At 37.3% G+C, this 16878-nt stretch overlaps 1 protein-coding gene across 1 annotated transcript in view; it reads right to left on the bottom strand.

Moving 5' to 3' along the window:
- fab1 (1-phosphatidylinositol 3-phosphate 5-kinase fab1) overlaps positions 1–16878 on the bottom strand; it is an 809612-nt gene that overhangs the window by 504666 nt on the left and 288068 nt on the right. The window contains exon 17 of the mRNA XM_090380831.1: positions 5897–6023. Within this exon, the coding sequence (XP_090236957.1) occupies positions 5897–6023 (127 nt within the window). The remainder of the gene's footprint in view (positions 1–5896; positions 6024–16878) is intronic.

Below are 16878 nucleotides of genomic sequence, written 5' to 3'. Positions count from 1 at the left end.
ACTCCCCAACATGGAAGTGAAACTTGGACACTCACCAAAAGAATGGAAGAGAAGCTGAGAACTACACAGCGAAGAATGGAACGAATTATACTGGGAATCAGACTGCTAGATAAGAAGAAAAACACATGGATTAGGCAGCAAACTCAAGTAAAGAACATTCTTATCAAAACTAAAGAACTAAAATGGTCTTGGGCAGGACACATAGCTCGAAGACATGACGACAGATGGACTAAGAAAATAACAGAATGGTACCCAAGAGGAGCTAAGAGAAAACCTGGAAGGCAACGGAGATGGACAGATGAAATTCATGAGTTTGCGGGTAGTAAATGGATGGCCATTGCACAAAACAGAAGGAACTGGAAAGTTGCTGGAGAGGCCTTCATCCTGCAGTGGATTGAAAATGGCTGATGATGAAGGAATTGTAAGGTTTAAATTGTGGTAAATAAGTAGCTCGAAGGTTCTAATCATGTAGGTTAGCATATCTTTTTGTTTTTAGTTCAGAAAGTTTATTTCTAGTAAGGTTATAACTAATTTAAAAGTCTATTAACGTAATTGTATAGTGTAATAGCATTTACTATATACTGCAAAGAAGCCACAGGCTTTTGCTGCACTGGCAAAGAAATATTCAACGCAATAAGAAAATACAAATTATATCCTTCCCTCCTTATACAGGTAATCCAGTTGACCTTTAATTCATTCAAACAGTCAGCCTCGACTATCTGTGAGGGCAACTTGTTCCAACAATCAATGACTGACTGGCTAAAAGTAAACTTTCGACAAAAAAATCTAAACCTCAATCCCTGTATTTTGAATTTATGGCCCCTAGTCTGGGAATGCTTTATAACAATGAAAATTCCACCTTCCTTTATTTTACTAATCCTTCTCAGAGCCTTATAAACCTCAATCAGGTCACCTCTGGGGTGCCTGGTTGCTCTGTAGCCCACATAATCAGGTGAGATCAGCAAAAGGATGACCAAAATGGTCGTCCTTTTGCTGATCTCACCATTTGAGTTACCCATCTCTGGACCATTTCAAAAAGATCACTGTCTCTTTTCAGATGAGATCTCCATACTTGAACACAGTATTCCAAATGTGGTTTTACAATTGCCTCATATAATGACCTACATGATAAAGTTTGATAAATCATTGACTGGATACCATGGGCTTTCCTGGCTGCCTCTTTACACTGTTCAGAAAAATTGATATCTGCCATATTTTAACTCACAGATCCCTTTCCTCCTCCACTGTTTTTAATTCAACCCCACCAAGTATAATTTATTTGGGGGTTGCTATTCCCTGATGCACCGCCATAGCCAGGTGGGCAGGAGCAGCAGTGCGTAGCATATGCTTCTTCTTGGTTCGAGCCCGTGACCACCAAATACGGAGGATGCGGAAAGGTCAGGGAATGACCACCACATATCCCCGGAGCAATATGGCCTTAGTTGCTAATGCTCCTAAAAACCAAATAACAAACAAACAAACAGCTATTCCCTGAGCATAAGACCATTTATTTATCTGCATTAAAACATAGCTGTCACTTCTCTAACCATCTTTAAAGTCTGTTTAAGTCATCCTGAAGGAGTGCTGCTTGGTACTGATCAATAACGACTCGACTAATCTTTACATCGTCTGCAAATTTTGATATCTTGCCTTCTATCCTGTCATCTATGTCATTTATGAAAAAAAATAAGAAACAACAGTGGTCCAAGAATCAATCCTTGAGGGACCCCACTCCTGATGTTACACCAATCTGAAAAATATTCATTAATCACAACCCTCTACCTTCTGCCCTGCAGCCACCCAGCAATTCTTTTTAGAATCTTACCAGTAATTCCAACCTATTCAAAGTAGCACAGCAACCTCTCACGAGGGAACAAGTCATATGTTTCGCCAAAATCCAAACAAACTATGTTGAAATTGTTCCCTACATCCAGGAGTAACTGTGCCAAAATAGCCTATTAAGTTAGTTAAACATGATTTTTCCTTAACAAAGCCATGTTTTATGTCCTTCAGCATGCCATATCTATCTAAATGTCCCTGGATTGCACTCCTCTTAATCACTGCCTCTAAGATTTTTCCTACCACTGAAGTCAGACTAACCGGTCTGTAGTTACCAACTTTACTCTTTGAACCACCTGTATGTATTGGCAATACACCAACACTTTTCCAATCCAAAAGAAACTCTCCCCCCCTCCCCAATCCAAAAATGCCCTGACTGTCTACCTCAAAACTACAGAGTATATGCTATCGATTCCAGTAGCCTTATCTGCCTTTATGCTCAAAAGTTTTTCTAATAAATAATGATCTGTAATTACGAAATCACTAATTTCATATGGCTCAGCCTCTTCTCAGTATGAAGGGTCTTTTGTCAGTAAATCCCGATGCAAAGAAGTACCTATACAATTCATCCACAACATCAGCTGGGTTATCTAAGACTTTCCCCACGCACAAGGTCCAATTTGTTTTGCTTTCTTTCTTTCTTTCTTTTTTTTTTTTTTTTTTTTTTTTTGTAAATACATACAAGAAAAATTCCTTGTCCTCATTGTTTGCTCTCTTAGCCAATGATTTTTCATACACAGCCTTGGCCTCCCTAACCTTATCTGTGGTACTATTACAGATAAACTTGTACCTATTGTAGGCTTCAGTACTAATATTAACTCTGTAACTGTCGCATGCTATCTTTTTCTGCTCTATCTGACTGGCAAGTTCTGTATTCATCCATTTCGGGATCCTCCTCCTCCTGCAATATTTTCTTAATGGTATGTATGTGTTCATTATCTTTGTGTTTTTTGCTTTAAAAGTATTCCATATTTCAAATGTATCTGCCCTCCCTTGTCAATACACCAATAATTCATAGATGCCATATAGCACCTTTAATGTTGAAGTCCCGTCTTCTGAAGGCAAAATCTTCTTCATCTTCCAACTGATGACTGCATGATTACCTCCTGAGAATGGGATTTAAGCCCTGTGATGTCATCTGATTTGTTGTTAATGATGAGGTCAAAAATATTCTCACTCCTAGTACTTTCTCTAACATGTTGGTACAATTAATAATCATCTAGTTTATTTTTAAAAAATTCCCACCCACTTATTCCAATCAGTCTCCCACTCTCATTACCTTTGCTTCCAACTATCTCACACCACACAGAATCTATGCTGGCTGATGTAACTTCAGACTCCAGCAAAGGTTCTTTTCACACTTAGGCTGCTTTTGATAAAAAGCATCACACCACCACTTCTCCTATCTTCCCTAACTTTCTTAAATACATTACTCATACTGCAGTGGAACTCATCATTCCCAGTTTCCAGGTGGCAATATGTTTCTGTTAGCCTATTATATCAGCATTAGTTGTTCTAACCAGAAATTCAAATTCAACCATTTTACTCACAACACTTCTGACATTACTGCAGACACAGTTATAATTAAGTAATCTTCTATAGTCTGACATGGTAATCTTCTACTCTGACACATCCCTTAAATTCATTTAGGTTTGTATCTCAAGCTTTTTCTTCCCATTTGAAACACTGCTACCCTTACAACATCAGTTGTTGTGTCAACTAACAAGAATTCTTGAGGTGAGTGCAAGCATTACTTTGACCCATATCATATAAATGCAGATCTAAATTACCCTTCTCCCCCTAACTAGCAGTTTTCCTGGACCCTTAAGGTATCCTCAATGATACTGGCAAAAATCCTTGCACCACCTTCGTTCAAATGAATACCATTTCTACAAAATATTTTCTTTCTAACTACAAATGCGGGCCATGCTGACAAAATTTTCAGCCTTGAAGATTCCCTCAATTCTTCAGTTAATCCACAAGATTTTCAACACAGAATCCCTCCTAATGTGTCTGGGCAGAATTGCAGACATTCTGACCTAACTCAGCATTTTTTCAGCCTAGTCCTATATTTATCCAATAGATGGTCAGGTCATGTACATTTAATATTGTTGATCTCCCCACATGAATAATAACGCTCTCTTTACCTCTCTTAAAATATGACAATCTTCTGTTGGTAACATCATCAATTGTTGCTCCTGGCAAACACACTCTGGTTTTGGACCACCTATCTTTATTGCAAAAAATGTTACCTGTTTTCCTGACAATAGAGTCTCCCAATAAAACTACATTACCTTTGACCAGAGCAGTCTGCACCTGACTATTCTTTTCTCTGGACCCGAACTGGGGGTGTCTAACTTGGCACGTTACAAGATACGTAAGTCCCTGACGAGCTCACGGTTACCTTTGTTCCTAGGGCAAGCACTTATTCCTTTAGTCTCATTCTTCTCATAATGCACCAAATTCTAATTTGAGATCAGTGCACTCCTTAAATTAGTTGCAAAGAAAAGAATCACGAGTTGAGTTAGGTCTGTCCCCTACACCAGCCTTAGAATACATGCAACAGGCTATAGAAATGGTGATGTCAAGACTCATAAATTTCATAGTATAATACGTGTTATTGCATTTAGCTTAGCATAATATTCTCAGTTTAAATTGAATTTAAACAGAAATAATGCCTGAGACTAGAGCAAAAGAGTAATGGGCTCAAAGTAGTGGGAGTGATATGGCTCAGGGGGAGAAGTGAAGGAGCAGTTATCTTCACTTTTGAACACACACAAAGCCAAGGAGATGGCTTTGTGTGTGTTCAAAATGTGCAAGGAAATTGGGCACAAACTCAGCATACTACATATAGTCTGGAGGGCTCATTTCAGGAAGGATGTAGATCTGATGGTATGGGTGCAGAGAAGAGCAACAAGATTGGTGAAGGGTAGTCTTACCAAGAAAGGGAAGAATTCCATCAGCTCAATGCTGATGGAATTCTTCCTCTTGCTTAGACTACAGACAGAAGAAGGCATGCATAAATTCAAATTTGGGAATAGATGAATAGAATAGATGTGCAGAACTTCATCTTCAGCTAGCAGGTGGTTTATTGTTGGAACAAATGTCCATCAGTTGTTTTAGACTAGACAAATTATTGGGGGGAACAGACAGATGTGGGATGGTTTCTTTTTTTTTTAAATTGATAAAGCTACTTTCATGTAGCTCACTGCCTTCCACTCTCCTGGAATAATGACAATATCAGTTGAATTCTGAAACATCACCTTATTGTCAAGTACCTGTACTGAAGTGATTATTTTCTCTTTTAACCATCCTATTAAATGTTCATAACATGTGTATGTGGTATTATAGTCTTTCTTTGTATTAATACCATTCGATAGAACAACACATTTTTCAATGTGGTCCTAATTGTAAATCTGTGCTGTTTATCATCTAGAATCATTTTAAAAGCAGAGACCGATATTTCCACCTCTACAGAAGTGACTACTAAGTTTAAAAATGAGCCTTTTTAAGCCTTTATTTATTTGAAATGGAAGTTCCTGTAAATTTCCCTTAAGCAATTTATTTACTTGATAAGCAATCTATATACTTGATAAGCTTGTTTTCTTGTATTGTTTTCCACCACTAATACTAAAATACAAAAAGGAACAATCATAAAATATAAACATGAAACTATCAATCACTTTTATTTGATATCTGCATTAAAATATTCTATTACTGGCAAATTCTTTGGATCATTTAATGAGTAACTTAACATTGACTTATGATGTTGATCCATACTGCAGTTACATTCAAACCATATTATATTGATAATAAAAAGCTTCTGCTAGAACCATTCAATCGTTGTGACAAAAAACTCCTTTGGATATTTTCAAATAAACAGAGGAAAACATTTTAAATCTGTTTTAGTTTTCACTCATTTTTTTATTTCATTAATTTTACAAACTATTTGATTCAATAAAGTGTGCATCTTTCTCAACAGGAGATTAAAAGATAAGTCTCAGCAAACATAAGCTTTTGTTATTTAGATCATTAAATTACAACATATAATACTTACATCCAGGCAAGCTGAAAGTATGAACTTTGAAGTGATGACATGATCCTAAATGAGGTCGTCCTAGGTGTGCATCAATCGATGATACTATAGCTGCTTGAGTGCATCGAGATATCCGTTCCATTACAGACTTTTAACATGCAAATAAAAAACAAATATCAAAACATTTTCACAATACAATGAAGAAAGCACGCATGTGCATGTGTGTGTGTGTGTGTGTTACAAAATTCACAGTTAAAAATTACAAGCATTATTCCAAAAAATCATGGTATTGCAACTGATTTTTCAAAATTTTAATAATTTAAATTAATTTTAATAATTTAAATTTAATAATTTAAACTAATTTAAATAAATTAATAATTTTAATTATTAAAATTTAATAATTTAAATTAAGTGAGGCATTATTTTGTCTCGAGAGCAAATTCAAAAATATACATGCCTCAAGAGACCACCATATTCTTTGATCCCCCTGCAGTATTGGGGGAGAGTCCTCTTCTAATAAATTTTTGAAAATCAAGGCGTAGCTCCGTCACAAATGTTCTGATACTGAATTCATTTCAGTTAATGTGATATTTTCGGGGGGGAACTGTTATTCGAAAAAAAATTATGCTTAATTTTTTTCGTGAAACGTATTTTTTAAATTACCAAAAAAAAAAAAAAAAACACAATTTAAATTCAAAGGAATGTTCCAAAAATTCTGAATTAACCAAGTTGAGTTTTTTTTAATTATGATAATGTTATATGTAAAACAAAAAACTACATAATTAAGAAAAGAACGTTGTACTCTGTGTTTTAATAACTACTTAAATGTATTAAGATTGATTAAGTTACAGAATCCTTACAATTAGACTTTGGCACTTAAAAAAAAAAAAAAAAAAAAAAAAAAAAAAAAAAAAATATGCAAAAAAATTCTAATATATGCAATAACATTTTTATATTTATTAGCAGTCAATTAATTGAATTAGAGTTTCTTTGTATTCGGTATTAAAAGTAACAAAACTATTAATGAAAAGCTATAGAATACGGATCAATTTACAACCTAAAAATGAAGCAGCGGTGATATAAAATGGGGATGATAACACAAATACAAATAGCACATCTGTCTCAGCTACTTTCATGTAGCTCACTGCCTTCCACTCTCCTGGAATAATGACAATATCAGTTGAGTTCTGAAACATCACCTTATTGTCAAGTACCTGTACTGAAGTGATTATTTTCTCTTTTAATCATCCTATTAAATGTTCATAACATGTGTATGGGGTATTATAGTCTTTCTTTGTATTAATACCATTCGATAGAACAACACATTTTTCAATGTGGCCCTAATTGTAAATCTGTGCTGTTTATCATCTAGAATCATTTTAAAAGCAGAGACCGATATTTCCACCTCAACAGAAGTGACTACTGAGTTTAAAAATGAGCCTTTTTAAGCCTTTATTTACTTGAAATGGAAGTTCCTGTAAATTTCCCTTAAGCAATCTATTTTCCTTGAAATCTGGACTTTTTTTTTAATGTTATCAAATTTATCATTTTTTCTCCTATGTGTAACTAGGAAATGGCTAAAATTTCGGATTGATTCCAACCGCACTGCTCAGATAAAGTCCCCACATTTCAAGTTCAGTTACAATTAGGTAACTAAGCAAAAACAGTGGCAACGAACAGAAAATGTTTTATAACCAAAGAAATGGAAAGAATTGTTGGTAGTGCAAATAATTGCAGCATCTGCTGTATCCAAAACAGCAACAACTTTTTAATAGAATCAAAATCTTTGGCATAAAATAATGTTACATATAACCATGTTCCCCATCTTGTCAAAAGAGGACGCCAGGCTGATCTGTATATAACTAAACAATATCCATGTGTGTAGGGACTTTTACAAAGATCTACTTTATACAAGAAACCTTGTATAAAAACCAGTGTCTCTTGAATTGTTTCTACTGACAATTTTAATAAGATTTAATATCTCAAGAAAAGAGAAAAGTCACTTTTCTCTTCTTTCGAGGTACACAAGCTTAAAGGCAACTGATGTGGCAAGCTTTCCTTTTCTCTTTCTTGGCCTACACTGTTCCATGTTCTTTTCACATTTTTGTTAATCTGGATTTGTTTTTTCTACAAGGAACATTATTTTCACAAATAGCGCAAAAGACAATGATGCCATTTGTAGTTAAATGATGGGCAATCATTTTTCATTGTAAGAAATCTCCAAACCCTACGTTTAATAGCAAAATTTGGTGTTTGGCATTATAAATGAAAGTTCCAACTGCCTATTTTTCAACTGTATTTTTTATAGCAAAACTAAATTATTATGAAAAACAAACAGAATGTACAGTAAAACCTCAATCAAATAAACAGGTTTCACAAATAACAGACAGCATCTGCTAGACTTGGCTTTTTGTCCATACGGGACCTGACAACACAATTGAACCAATATGATAGTATTTACCATTAGTTAACATATTTTCATAAGAAAGTAGAATGCCAGAAAACCAGAATTTTCTTAACCATTACCTTCTATCAGCATGCTAAATGTACCATTTTTTTAAGAGGAAGAATACAGAAGAATATTCTGTTATTTTTGATTGCATCTTTATTTTCATTATACTGATGCACAGCATTCAGTTCTTGGTTACTTTTAGAAAAGCTGGAATTTGTTCCTTTATTTCATCTTTTTCTTTATTCCCTAAACTACGGCAGTAACTTTTCTTACCATCTCATCATCATTATTAATTAGTCTGCATGCTTCTAAGAACATTCAAATTCATAAGTGTTTTAAAATTCTGGACCACTCCCTGATCCATGAACTTTTGATGTCATGCTTTGTGTGGGGGGGGGGGATACTATATTTGCAGAGTTAAATTGATTCTAATAATGTGTTGGGAAATTGTCTATAAATAAAACCATGACACTTCTATGTACTAATTTGTAGCTCAAACTTTACCAGCTATTTCTCTAATAGTTAACACCTTTGAAACACCACCTCAACCTTGCTGAATATTGAAAATTTTCTGAGCTGTTTGTTGGTAGCCCAGAAAAATTTCATCAAGTTCCCTGACAGTGCTGTAACTCTTTCTCTGTATTTATTTCTGCTCACGTTTGAATTTGAATGCAGTTGTCAACAACCTCATTGTTAGTGGCATAAAATCTCTTCCAAGTTGAACTTTCACTGCAGGTTTCCAAAATGTTATTACTTTTATTTTTCAATGTCAATGATAATGCAGTGGAAGGAATCCCAAATTCCTTGACAGGCAGTCACATCTTTTCTTTATGCCATTCTCTAAAATTATTGAGTTCTCAACCTTCACTGACTTTTTTAATGGTTAAGCAAAACCAAAGCACCATTGAAAATTCTGCTCAAATCACTGATATCTGGGGTCTCATTAGCATTAGTAAAGGCATCTGATGCAAGAAAGCAAGCTTATGCAGCATCAGCCAAAAAAAAAAAAAAAAAACCACTTCCACTTCACCCCTCTGTTCATTCAAAATACCTGTCCAGCTGAGCCTTAAACTTATTTAGGCTATCAACTTCCACGACAAGGGATGGAAGTCTGTTCCACCAACCAACCACTCGCTGGCTAAAGGCAAATTTCCGCACGTCTCTCCTACATATGTCTTTCCTCAATTTGAATTTATGCCCTCTCAGGTGATTATTCTGAGCGAGAGGAAGAATCCCATCAGCATTGAGCATGCTCAAACCATTCAAGGCTTTATACACCTCTATCAGATCACCTCGCTGGTGCCTAGTCTCCAGACACTGTAATTTGCAAAACTTAAGCCTTTCTTTGTAAGAGCACCCCTTTCTTCCATTCACTAATCTTGTTGCCCTTCTCTGTACTCGTTCCAGCAGCTCTACATCCTTTTTGAAATGAGGCCTCCAGACCTGTATACAGTACTCTAGGTGTGGCCTGACCATTGCCTTATACAAGGGAATAATCACCTCCTTATCCCTGCTAGAAAAATTCCTATATATCATTGACAATACACCATGAGCTGCTCTTGCAGCTCGTCTGCACTGCTCAGAGAATGTCATATCTGCCTGCACAACCACCCCCAGGTCCCTTTCATTCTCTACCACCGTCAGTGTAGTACCACAGAGTTGATACGTTGCTCTGGGGTTGCTGTTTCCCATGTGTAGTACTTTACATTTGTCAATGTTAAACTTCATTTGCCACCTCTCAACCCATCTGCTCAACCTTTCCAGATCCTGTTGCAGCAGCATAGTGTCAGTGGTGTCCTTGACAACCCTGCCTACCTTTGTATCGTCTGCAAACTTCGACATTAAGCTTGATATACCATCATCAATATCATTTATGAATACAGAAAACAATAATGTACCCAACACTGAGCCCTGAGGGACTCGACTAATAACATTAGTCCACGACGAGCAGTGTCCATTGATTACCACTCTGTCTTCTCCCCCTCAGCCACCTTTTTATCCACAGCAGCAATTTGCCTCCAATGTCACACTGCTCCAATTTGTGCAGCAGTCTTCCATGTGCAACAGTATCAAAAGCCTTTCTAAGATCCAAGTATATAATATCAAAGTTATTCCCTGCATCCAGTTCCTTTGTGACTGCATCATAGTATCGAATCAAATTGGTCAGGCAAGACTTCCCCTTAACAAAACCATGCTGTGTCCGAGCTATAACTGAAGTCTTGTCTAAATGATCCTGCAGTGCTTCTTTAACTAGTGCCCCCATTAATTTTCCTGGAACAGAAGTTAAACTCACAGGTCTATAATTGTTTGTGTCAGCATTTGATCCTCCTTTGTGAATTGGAATCACATTTGCACATCTCCAGTCTGTGGGTACCTCCCCTGAGTCCAAGGAAGCTCTCATAATTATGGCTAAGGGTTTGCTTACTTCCTCTGCTGCCTCCTTTAATATAACTGGATAGATCCCATCCACCCCGGGTGCCTTTCTTGTGTTTATCTTCAACAATTTCTCCTCCACTTTACTCTCAGTTATTATAAGATTCTCTAGCTTACTGCTAGAGTTGAATACACCTCTGGCTTTCCCCTTGCTAAATAACTCCTCATGCGTGAATGTCGATGCAAAATATTCATTTAGTTTTACATGCAAATGGAATGGGCAAGTAAGCGTCAATGTCTTATTATGGGTGATTTCAATTTGCCTCTAATTGATTGGAGTAAATGGGAAGGAAACTCGCCATGGGGAACAAAATTTTTAAATCAACTAGATGACTGTTATTTGTATCAACATGTCAGGGAAAGTACTAGAGAAAAGAATATACTAGACCTCATCATCACACATGAATCAGATGACATAACAGGGCTGACAGTAGAGGAACCAGTAGCAGGAAGTGATCACGGAGTTCTACGGTGGATGATGACGAGAGAGGTAGCAGAAGTAAAAGGCAAAGGAATGGGTTTTAATTTCAGAAAAGGAAATTACGATGCCTTAAGGTACTACATGGCCTCTATTAACTGGGTAGATATCGCGCAGAGAATGAATACAATTGAACTGTGGTACGCTTTTAAAACATTAATCACAGATGCCTTGAATGCGTATATACCATTAAAAAAATACTCCACGAGGAGGGTTCCAAGTTGGATGACTAGTGAAGTTGCCGCATTACTTGAGCAGAAAAAGGTGGCATGGAAAGGTTACAGAACAATAAAAAGTACTGAAGCCTATAACAGCTACAAGGTGATGTGTAACAGAGCCACAGAAAAGGTTCGACAGGCAAAGGCAGTTTATGAGAAATCACTAGCAAACAGAGCAAAGAGGGGGGATAAAGAATTCTTCACATATATAAATGCCAAGAAGAGCAGGACAAACCAGATCGGACCTTTACGTAAGGGAAAGGGGATAGTAATAAATACACCAGCTGCCGTTGCAGATGAACTCAACAGTTATTTTGCATCGATATTTACAAATGAAAAGCCTTTTGTGGCAATGGGAAATTGTGGGAGCGAAGTTAAAAAAAATGTAATTAATGATATTGAAATTTCGCAAGATTATTTAATGAAAAAACTTTCGAGCCTACAGACCAGTAAAGCTCCTGGAGTTGATGGAATATACCCTATAATCTTAAGAGAGGCGGCAAGCGAGTGCATTGAACCATTGAGGCTAATTATGCGAGCATCATTAGACTCTGGGGAGATTCCCTTGGATTGGAAAAGTGCAAATGTATCTCCCATACATAAGGGTGGCTCTAAAAGTGAAGTTGGAAATTATCGACCTGTCAGTCTGACTTCAGTAGTAGGGAAAATCATGGAGGCAATGATCAAGGGTGGAATTCAGGATCATTTGGATCGAATTGAAATTCTCAAGGATACTCAGCATGGTTTCGTAAAGGGAAAATCATGTTTAACAAATCTGGTTCGCTATTTCGAAAGGGTCACTCACGAACTGGATTTAGGGAATAATTTCGACATTGTTTATTTAGATTTCAGCAAAGCTTTTGACTCAGTCCCACATGAGCGGTTGCTTTATAAGCTGGAACAGGTTGGAATCACTGGGAAAATCCTTAGATGGATAGAAGGATGGCTTCAGGGCAGGAGGCAGAGGGTTGTGATAAATGGCTATTCCTCAGATTGGGTTGATGTAAGAAGTGGGGTTCCCCAAGGATCAGTATTAGGACCACTGTTGTTTTTAATTTTCATAAACGACATTGATGAAGGGATAGAGGGCGTGATGTCTAAATTTGCAGATGATGTTAAAATTGGGAGAGTAGTTAATGATCACTGTCAAGCTGAGCTTCTTCAGAGAGACCTAGATAGACTTCAGGAATGGTCAGAAAAATGGCAGCTGTGCTTTAATCCAACAAAGTGTAAGGTATTACACCTGGGAAACAGTAATCCCAAAATAACTTATTCACTTGGTGGAGTTCAACTAAACCCAGTACTGGAGGAAAGGGACTTGGGTGTTACGATACGGTCAGACATGAAATTCTCTGAGCATTGTAAACAGGTTGCAAGGAAGGCCCATGGTGTCCTATCGATGATCTATCGAACTTTTGCAAGTAGAGATAGGGACGTGATAATCCCATTATATAAGGCTTATGTTAGACCACACTTGGAATACTGTGTTCAAGTATGGAGACCGCACCTGAAGAAAGACATCGAGCTTCTTGAAAGGGTGCAAAGAAGGGTAACTCGCCTGGTGAGATCGGCAAAAGGGCGGCCTTATGAAGAAAGACTTCGAATATGTGGGTTGCAGAGTTTGGAAACTAGACACCTTAGAGGAGATTTGATTGAGGTGTTTAAGGCTCTGAGAGGCATCAGTAAAATGAATGAGGACAAAATTTTCAAGATTATAAATGATGCTAGAACTAGGGGACATAAATTCAAGTTACGGGGGGAAATGTTTAGATTGGACTGCAGGAAGTTCTATTTTAGCCAGCGAGTTATAAATTACTGGAATAAGTTGCCTTCATGGGTGGTAGAGGCCGACAGTTTGGGGAAATTCAAAGGTCATCTGGATAGTACTTTCGGGTAAGGGAAGCGCATAGGATGATAGGTTTAATTTCCTTTTTATTTATTTTTTATTTTATTTTATTTTATTTATTAATTATTATTATTTATTTATTTATTTATTTATTTTTTGTTTTTATCATTGTTTTGTTCGGATTTTTTTTTTTTTTTTTGGCTGGTGCAGCATAAGCCATAGGCTTTCTTGCACCTTGCGGCCTTTACTAATACTAATACTAATTGAAGTTTGTTAGCTACCTGAGCAGGATCATCAACAGTTGACCCATCGATATCAAGTGGACCAATCTGATTCATCCCCTTCCTTCTAGAGTTTACATAAGTAAAGAACTCTTTGCTGTTTTTCTTTGCATCCCTTGCCAAAGATTTCTCGTAATCTGCCTTCGCCTGCCTAACCTCCTTTGTAACTTGGTTACAGATCAACTTGTATCTATCATAGGCTTCTGTGTCATGTGTTAATTTGTATGTATCCCATGCATGTTTATTCTCTGCCATATGCCTCATCAGTTCATCTGACATCCATTTAGGCCTAAACCTTGAACAATATTTCTTAGTTGGTATGTAAAGCCTAGTAGCTTCCAAGATACGTTCTTTGAATGCTTCTCATTTTGCATTTGCTGTTGGTAACATCATCAGTTGGTCCACTGTATATAATTTAAATACTGTCTCATCCATCGTAGTCGCCTTTACGAAAGCAATAACCCTTCCCTTTACCCCTAATGGTAGTTACCTCTTTGAGTAAATCCCACTTCAGCACACTGTGATCACTGCCACCTAGTGGTTCATTTATCTGCAGATTCTTCATGCATGAAGAATTACTGCTGATAATCAAATCAAGAATATTCCTTCCTCTAGTTGCCTCCCGAACATGCTGATGTAGAAAACAATCATCCAATAAATCCACGAAAGCCTTGCTAGTGTGTGAGTGACCAGCCCCCAAATTCCAGTCAATATCTGGGAAATTAAAATCTCCCATTATAAGACTCTCTGATTTACTGGCCACCTCTATTTCCCTGTACAGTTTCTTATTATACTCATCAGAGTCATTAGGCCTATAGCACACTCCTACTCTCAATTTTGATCTCCCAATGCTTATGTCACACCAAACTGACCCGACACTGCACTGTCCAGCGATGTCCACTGGCTTCACTTCCTTGGATTTTATGTATTTCTTAACTAATAGCTTAAAATAAATAAATGCACAAGGCATAATACTTTAAGAGTTTGGTATCTATATAATATCGGTGTTTAGATACACCATAGATAACTCTTAATAAACTACAAAGTAGTTTATTAAGAGTTATCTATGGTGTATATTACAACAACTACTTTGTAGTTTATTAAGAGTTATCTATGGTGTATCTAAACACCGATATTATATAATTAACTAATAGCATAACCCCTCCTCCCTTCCTATCCAGTCTATCCTTTCTGTAGACGTCGTACTCCCCAAATTTCAGTTCTGCATTCCTTATATCTGTGTGACACCAAGTCTCTGATATCCCAACAATATCTGCCTTTGATGTTTTGAGCAATACCTCAAATTCATCAAATTTATTTACTAAACTCCTAGCATTGGTGTACACTCTGCTCATTCCAATAGAAGCAATGCAAGAATCTCTTTCACCTCTGCCAGTGGCTACTGTTAATCTATTCGTCTTTGTCTCCCCCCAAGCTAGCAGTTTTCCGACCCACCTAACACTGCAAATATTCTTGCACCCTTTCTATTTAAGTGTATCCCATCCCTGTAGAAGCAATCTCTCCTGTTAACAAGTACAGTCCAGGCTGAAAAAAATTCTACCCCTTGAGCGTTGCACAATCTTTCCAGGGCCGAATTGATCGACAAGGCTCTCATCATATACTCCCTCCTATCGTGTCTGGGCAGAATTGCAGACACTTTCAAATTCAACCCTATTTCACGGCTTTTTTTCAACAGTGACCTGTACTTGTTAAGCAATTCTGCCGGTCTCCTACTCTTGATATCATTAGTGCCAACGTGTACAACTATATCACCTTTTGTGCCCTTAAAAGATGATATCTGCTCTACAACGTCATCAACCTTTGCCCCTGGCAGACATACCCTGGTCCTGTTCCACCTATCCTTTTTACAAAGCATGTTCCCCATTTCCCTGACAATAGAGTCACCAACAACTACTAGTTCCTTTGGGACCAGCGCATTCTGCCTTGGGGGTTGCCGCTGTGTTTCACGATGACCAAGTGCAAGCTCTGGCGTTGATGTGGGCAGCTGAGAGCTTGATGGGCCCCCAATTTAGTTCCTTCGAGGGCATCCACCCTGTCCTTCAAGCTCTCATATAGGCCCATAAGAACGCTGAGTTGTTGCCTGATTTCGATACACTCCTTGCATCGCGCACACACAAAGGCATCCCCCATGGCAATATCATGTCCCGTACCTGAATGCTCCACAAACATCATGCAAGCTGTGCATTTTAGTATCATTTTTACTTTATTATTGATTTATTATTTAGAGTCTGTCTGACACTGTTTACATAATATGAAATTCTCTAGTGAATTCGAGAGAACCCAAGAAGAGGAACTTTACTTTTTTTTTTTTTTTTTAATAATATTAAGCTGGAGTGAAGAATAAGCCACATTACTGGGGATCTGTTAATTTTATGACAGTGCTAATTTCATGGCAGTGCCATTAAAAGATTATGCCAGAATTAGTACTGTAGAATTCCAAAAACTAAAATATGAAAGGGAACAATACAAAGAGCTGGCTGTGTTTTTAACTCAGGGAAGGTTTACCAGTATAGTAGTAGCAGTTGCGGTAACAAATGATGCAAGAAAGCAAGCTTATATAGCATCAGACAAAAAAAAAAAAAAAAAAAAAAACAGTTCACTCATCCATACCCTCCAAGAATTTGTCTAGTTCTCCCTTGAAATTTATTCAACGCATCCACTTCCACAATGACAGATAGAAACATGTTCCCACAATCATAAGCGTGTGGTTGTAGACAAAATTACATACACCTATCCAGCACCCATCCTTCCTCAGCTTGAATTTATGCCCTCCTCATGTGTGTGTAGTCTCAGCAAGTCAAAGAAAAACATTAACATTCAGCTTAATCAATCCATATAAGGCTTTAAACCCCTCAATCAGATCTCCCTGCAGATGTCTAGCCTTGAGATGTTGCAATTTACATAACTGAAGCTTTTCTATGTAAGAGCACCCTTTTTTCCCTTCAGTCTGACTGCCCTTCTCTGTATCCATTCCAAATGTGAGGCCTCCAGACCTGTATAACTGAAGATGTGGCCTAACCATGTCCCTATACAAGGGGATAATCACCTCCTTATCCCTGCTAGCAAAATTCTTGTATATCATTGGCAATACCCCATTACTTGCTCTGGCAGCCTGTCTGCACTGCTCAGAAAATTTCATATCTGATGGCACAATTACCCCAGGTCTTTTTTACTACACTCAGGGTAATGGAGAACCACACAGTTGATAAGTTACTCTGGGGTTACTGCTACACATATACAGTACCTTGCATTTGTCAATGTTAAACTTCAGTTA

Source organism: Mastigoproctus giganteus, chromosome 9 (genome assembly GCF_048544385.1).
Source record: "Mastigoproctus giganteus isolate SK-2022 chromosome 9, ASM4854438v1, whole genome shotgun sequence".
NCBI classification, from domain to species: domain Eukaryota; kingdom Metazoa; phylum Arthropoda; class Arachnida; order Uropygi; family Thelyphonidae; genus Mastigoproctus; species Mastigoproctus giganteus.
This window is presented reverse-complemented; position numbering and strand designations above follow the sequence as displayed.